A 6772-nucleotide genomic window follows, 5' to 3' on the forward strand; every position below is an offset into this window, starting at 1 on the left:
AGCAGTAGTTTTAGTATTTTTTTGAAAAAAGCTCATGACAAACTTCATTCACACATCAGCTGTTGTGTTTGTGCTTCATGTTGATGTTTCACTGCAGGTTTCTGGATCGTTTCTGATGTAAAGTAAAAACGCTCTACAGAATAAACATATTATCATGATTTTATTTTCACAGTGTGTGTTTTTTTCCTTCCTGCATGTTGCGAAAGTGTTTCTTTCAGTCTGGATCATGATGGTTATTATCTCCTTCTTCTTTATTATTTGTCTGATATTATAGTTTGCTCTTCATTTGTAAAATCTGCCGCTCTGCTGTCAGCAGTCTTGTCCATGCTGTGATTGGTCAGATGCTACAAACTTAATTATCAGCGTTAAGTGTCTGTGAATAATATTAGAAAACATATTTTACAGTCTGAGTGTCCTGAGATCACTGTTCTGACAAATAAAGACGCTTTGATAAAACTAAAACATTTTCAAAATGATTCATGTCTCCACCTCCTCATCCATGAAATCTTCTGGTACGGCATGATGTTTCTCAGCTTTCTGTTGCCGTGACGACACAAAGGTTGACGGGGCCCAGCCTGAAGACACAACAATCACAGGATAAGAATAAATGTAAAAACTGTCCATGTAATGACACTTTCAGCTGCAAACAAACTGACACGACATGACCTTTGACCCCCGACGGATCACCTCTCATCCACATCCTGGACAAGCAGCACTGACCTTCTTTGGTGCCGACAGTGTTGAAATACCCAGCTGAAAAGCCGCCAGTGAACGCCCCGTGGAACCTCTGATATCGTCCCTTCTCATCCTTCACTGTCTGCTCGTGCAGCGGGACGGGTTTCTTCAGAGGCTCGTCTGCAAACACACGACACGTTTAAAACACACAATAATAACATTTAATATTCAGCTCCTTCACTCGTTTCAGTAAACACAGAAATCAAGCTGTAAAAAACACCCATCACAGTATTTAATAGAACAAACTGTCCCTCAGACTGAAGTGAAGCTGTGAGCAGCACCTGAACACATCACACTAAAAGCTCATGTTTATATATATTTATATTTTCTATTTTAATTTTGCTGCATGAAGCAGTGGAGTAAAAAGTATTTCCTTTCTGTCTGATGTGGAGGAAAACAGAGTACAGTATCTGTTAAAGTAAAAGTATCTCCAGTAATTTAATTAGAACCATGAGAAACAACATGGACATTAATGTCTGTTAAAGAACCCAAAACTTCTTTTTTGTTGTTATACTTATTCTAACACTTCTGCTCAATTTTCATTATTATAAAAAATGTGCTCTTTGATTTTTATGATGTCAGCAGATCAACAAAAACAAAATTAAAATCTTAATATTTTTATCATCTTCACAAAAGTTTATATTCACAGAAATACATTTCATGATAGAAAACCTTCATTTAAATGTTTTTAAAACTTCTCAACAATTTACAAACTTAACTCACATCAGATGAGCATTGTTTATTATTGTTTACATTTGCAAATAAGCAAACAAATACCCATAAAGTATCTCAAAGGATTCCTCGAGTAAACAGTTGAAATAAAAAGAGGATTTTCCAAAACTGAACCAAACTTAGTTCAAAAATCCTGCAGATTTTGTTCCTTTGTTTACTGGTAAGAGTGACGGTTTTCTTTAATTAATAACTGAACATGATTCTTCAATTAAACACACTGAGACACTAAACCGCATCTCTTCTATAGAAATCTATATTCTCTATCTGGTTCACTGTGTCCGTTTTCATGATCAACCCCCCTTTGCTGCAAAACGTCCAAAGTAAACACGAAGTTAAGGTTCAAGGAGTAGATTGAATAATAAATTCAGATGTGAGTAAAATTACTTGCAGATCTGAGAATTACTCCAAGGCCGAATTGACAATTAAAGGGTGAATATGACTAAAAGATGTGAAAGTGACTGAACCTGAGCGTGTTGGTTCAGTCTGTGAGCGTGACAACTTTAAATTTGCGGATATTAGAATGAAGTCTGGTGGCAGCTTGTTAGCTTCGCGCGCTTCAGTTCCGGCGGCTCGTTTCTGCCCTCGTGCAGCAGCTGCACCACTTAAAGGACAAACACACAGATTAGAGACATTTTAAATGAACTCGACCTTCTTCTAAAGGTTCCAGCGGAGTCCCGTAAGATACGAAATCCTCCTCACTGTCACTATCCGACGCCATGTTGATCCTACAACTACGGAGAGCGGAGAGGAACAAACCTTATGACAGAAGGCGAAAGATTTATCAGGAAAATGAAAGAAAGGGCGCCATCTGATGGTGGCAAAGAAACATGACAAAAATTATAATGTTTACCACAAACACACGCAAATATGGAGCCGCATTTCCGCCACCAAAAAATATCCTCTAGATAAATTAAAATTCTGAGATTAAAAATCAGAATTATGACATAAAAAAATCAAAATAATGAGATTAAAGGCAAATTTTATTTTAAGAAAAAGATATATATATAGAAATATGAGAAATATATATATATATAAAAAAAAATTCATAACCATGAGATTAGAAAATCGAAATTATGAGATAAAAAGTCATCATTTTGACTTTTGCTTTTGATTTGAATGATGATGACAAACATCATCATATATATATATATATATATATATATATATATATATATATATATATATATATATATATATATATATTTAGGTCATTTCACCAAGTCTGTGCATTTCTTTCATCGTCAGAACATGACATACATAAATGTATATGGAAATATATATATATATATATGTAGAACACTGAAAGAAGAGGATTGAAGCCTTTTCCCACTCAGACACAAGACACCAGGAAATGTTCAAATAAGATAAGAGATAAAATAAGAAAAAGTATTACAGCAGCAAAATGGATGGCAAAAATATAGTAAAATCAATAAAATAAAAAGACAATCAATAGTCAACAAGCAATATAAACAGGGAGATACAGTGGGGAAATATACAGTATTTTCAAACATGACACAGAGGAAATGCAGATATTGCAAATTCGAACTCTTCAGATTTTTTTTTAAACCAAGGCTAACATACATTTTCTGATCAGAAAAACAAACAAACAAACACAATATGTAATTTAAAATATACATTTCGACATCATGAGTCACATGATCAACAACCTGCAGCATCATTTGAGTCTCCTGAAGGTTAAACATGTTTGTAGACGTGCTGAAAAAACAAACAATGAAAAATAGTTAGAGCAAATTAAAATATTGAAATGGCACCAATTGGAAGAAAGGCCCAGGAACGATCAATACATATCCACAAATGTAGAAGCTGATCACAATAAATAATAAAAATATTTCACAAAGAAAGAGTTCATTCAGTTTTTTGTGTGCTTGTTGCTGAAATGGATCTTCAGTGTTTATAAGATCTGATCCTCATCTGCGCTGTTTGAGATGATTTCCAAACATTTGAAATTACTTTCACGTCGAGTCCAGATTTTTTTTTTCAGAGTTCAGGGGACAAAGTCAGTTTTACAGCTGCAGTGGAAACTCAGGTCAGTCTGCATGTTTTCAATCTGTTTTATTTGCTTTAGTGTCACAACATCATGTGGACATTTAAATCAGGTCAACACAAGTCAGGCTTCATAATCCTGATGGATGGATGGATGGATGGATGGATGGATGGATAGATGGATGGATGGATGGATGGATGGATGGATGGATGGATGGATGGATGGATTGATAGATGGATGGATGGATGGATGGATGGATGGATGGATTGATGGATGGATGGATGGATGGATGATGGATGGATGGATGGATGGATGGATGGATGGATAGATAGACAGATAGATAGATAGATTCATTGATTGATAGATAGATAGATAGATTGATTGATTGATTGATTCATTGATTCATTGATTGATAGATAGATAGATGGATGGATAGATAGACAGATAGATAGATAGATAGATAGATAGATAGATAGATAGATAGATAGATAGATAGATAGATAGATGGATAGATAGACAGATAGATTGATAGACAGATAGATAGATAGATAGATAGATAGATAGATAGATAGATAGATAGATAGATAGATAGATTGATAGATAGATAGATAGATAGATAGATAGATAGATAGATAGATTGATAGATGGATGGATAGATGATAGATAGATAGATAGATAGATAGATAGATAGATAGATAGATAGATAGATAGATAGATAGATAGATAGATGGATAGATAGACAGATAGATTGATAGACAGATAGATAGATAGATAGATAGATAGATAGATAGATTGATAGATAGATAGATAGATAGATAGATAGATAGATAGATAGATAGATAGATTGATAGATGGATGGATAGATGATAGATAGATAGATAGATAGATAGATAGATAGATGGATAGATAGATAGATTGATAGATAGATAGATTGATTCATTGATTGATAGATAGATAGATAGATAGATAGATAGATAGATAGATTGATAGATGGATGGATAGATGATAGATAGATAGATAGATAGATAGATAGATAGATAGATAGATAGATAGATAGATAGATAGATTGATAGATTGATAGATTTAATTACTGAAGAACTGTATAATTCTCTCAGCAGTGTCAGAGCAGCTGAGGTGTCGGCGATCAAACGTCGATCCAAAGCACACAACAGTTTGTCATTTGTTTTCTTTGAGCCTGAAATCAGTCAGAACCCCTCAACGATCTATAAAACCTCACGCTGCTCGACACGACCCAAATGCCTGACTCAGCAGAAAGCTGAGGCTCTGCACGGATCCAAATCTGAGACCCCCTCAACTCCACAGAAAACACAGAGCCTCCCTGCTCTCTGTAACGTGACCGAGCTGCTAAACTTCAGGGGGTTTAAACTAACTGAACCTGGGAGGAGCTGGACGGAGCACAGGGTGGAGACATGAGGGTCAGTTTGGTGGTGTAATATGTAATTTCCTGGACAGGGACAGAACAGAGCCAGTTTAAAGCCAGGAGATAGTCAGGACCGAGCCAGAACAGAGCCAGGACAGAGCTGGAAGAAAGCCAGAGGACAGCCAAGGAAGAGACAGAAAAAAGTCAGTTTAGAACCAGGAGACAGTCTGAAAAAAGTCCAGAAAAGATCCTGCAGAGAGCTGGGACAGAGCCAGGACAGAGTCAAGACAGAGTCAAGACAGAGCCAGGACAGAGTCAGGACAGAGCCAGGACAGAGCCAGGACAGAGCTGGGACAGAGTCAAGACTGAGCCAGGACAGAGTCAAGACTGAGCCAGGACAGAGTCAAGACAGAGCCAGGACAGAGTCAGGACAGAGCCAGGACAGAGCTGGAAGAAAGCCAGAGGACAGCCAAGGAAGAGACAGAAAAAAGTCAGTTTAGAACCAGGAGACAGTCTGAAAAAAGTCCAGAAAAGATCCTGCAGAGAGCTGGGACAGAGCCAGGACAGAGTCAAGACAGAGTCAAGACAGAGCCAGGACAGAGTCAGGACAGAGCCAGGACAGAGCCAGGACAGAGCTGGGACAGAGTCAAGACTGAGCCAGGACAGAGTCAAGACTGAGCCAGGACAGAGTCAAGACAGAGCCAGGACAGAGTCAGGACAGAGCCAGGACAGAGCTGGAAGAAAGCCAGAGGACAGCCAAGGAAGAGACAGAAAAAAGTCAGTTTAGAACCAGGAGACAGTCTGAAAAAAGTCCAGAAAAAATCCTGCAGAGAGCTGGGACAGAGTCAAGACAGAGCCAGGACAGAGTCAGGACAGAGCCAGGACAGAGCCAGGACAGAGCTGGGACAGAGTCAAGACTGAGCCAGGACAGAGTCAAGACAGAGCCAGGACAGAGTCAGGACAGAGCCAGGACAGAGCCAGGACAGAGCTGGGACAGAGTCAAGACTGAGCCAGGACAGAGTCAAGACAGAGCCAGGACAGAGCCAGGACAGAGCTGGGACAGAGTCAAGACTGAGCCAGGACAGAGCCAGGACAGAGCCAGGACAGAGCCAGGACAGAGTCAGGACAGAGCCAGGACAGAGCCAGGACAGAGCCGGGACAGAGTCAAGACTGAGCCAGGACAGAGTCAAGACAGAGCCAGGACAGAGCCAGGACAGAGCCAGGACAGAGTCAAGACTGAGCCAGGACAGAGCCAGGACAGAGCTGGGACAGAGTCAAGACTGAGCCAGGACAGAGTCAAGACAGAGCCAGGACAGAGTCAAGACTGAGCCAGGACAGAGTCAGGACAGAGCCAGGACAGAGCCAGGACAGAGTCAAGACTGAGCCAGGACAGAGTCAAGACAGAGCCAGGACAGAGCCAGGACAGAGCCAGGACAGAGTCAAGACTGAGCCAGGACAGAGTCAAGACAGAGTCAAGACAGAGCCAGGACAGAGCCAGGACAGAGTCAAGACTGAGCCAGGACAGAGCCAGGACAGAGCCAGGACTGAGCCAGGACTGAGCCAGGACAGAGTCAGGACAGAGCCAGGACAGAGCCAGGACAGAGTCAAGACTGAGCCAGGACAGAGCCAGGACAGAGCCAGGACAGAGTCAGGACAGAGCCAGGACAGAGCCAGGACAGAGCCGGGACAGAGTCAAGACTGAGCCAGGACAGAGTCAAGACAGAGCCAGGACAGAGCCAGGACAGAGCCAGGACAGAGTCAAGACTGAGCCAGGACAGAGCCAGGACAGAGCCGGGACAGAGTCAAGACTGAGCCAGGACAGAGTCAAGACAGAGCCAGGACAGAGTCAAGACTGAGCCAGGACAGAGTCAGGACAGAGCCAGGACAGAGCCAGGACAGAGTCAAGACTGAGCCAGGAC

The 6772-nt window shown here is 40.6% G+C and overlaps 1 protein-coding gene across 1 annotated transcript in view; it reads right to left on the bottom strand.

Annotated features, from left to right (window-relative positions):
* The window catches only part of gpatch1 (G patch domain containing 1), a 39162-nt gene extending 36948 nt beyond the window's left edge, over positions 1-2214 (bottom strand). The window contains exons 1-3 of the mRNA XM_084717758.1: positions 2116-2214; positions 721-855; positions 490-575 (exon numbers count right to left, since the gene is read on the bottom strand). Coding sequence (XP_084573884.1) covers positions 490-575; positions 721-855; positions 2116-2185 — 291 coding nt within the window. The 5' untranslated portion in view covers positions 2186-2214. The remainder of the gene's footprint in view (positions 1-489; positions 576-720; positions 856-2115) is intronic.
* Positions 2215-6772: the final 4558 nt, after the last annotated feature.

The sequence above is a fragment of the Lutjanus erythropterus genome, chromosome 1, assembly GCF_056507025.1.
Source record: "Lutjanus erythropterus isolate fLutEry1 chromosome 1, fLutEry1.hap2, whole genome shotgun sequence".
Lineage (NCBI taxonomy): Eukaryota > Metazoa > Chordata > Actinopteri > Lutjaniformes > Lutjanidae > Lutjanus > Lutjanus erythropterus.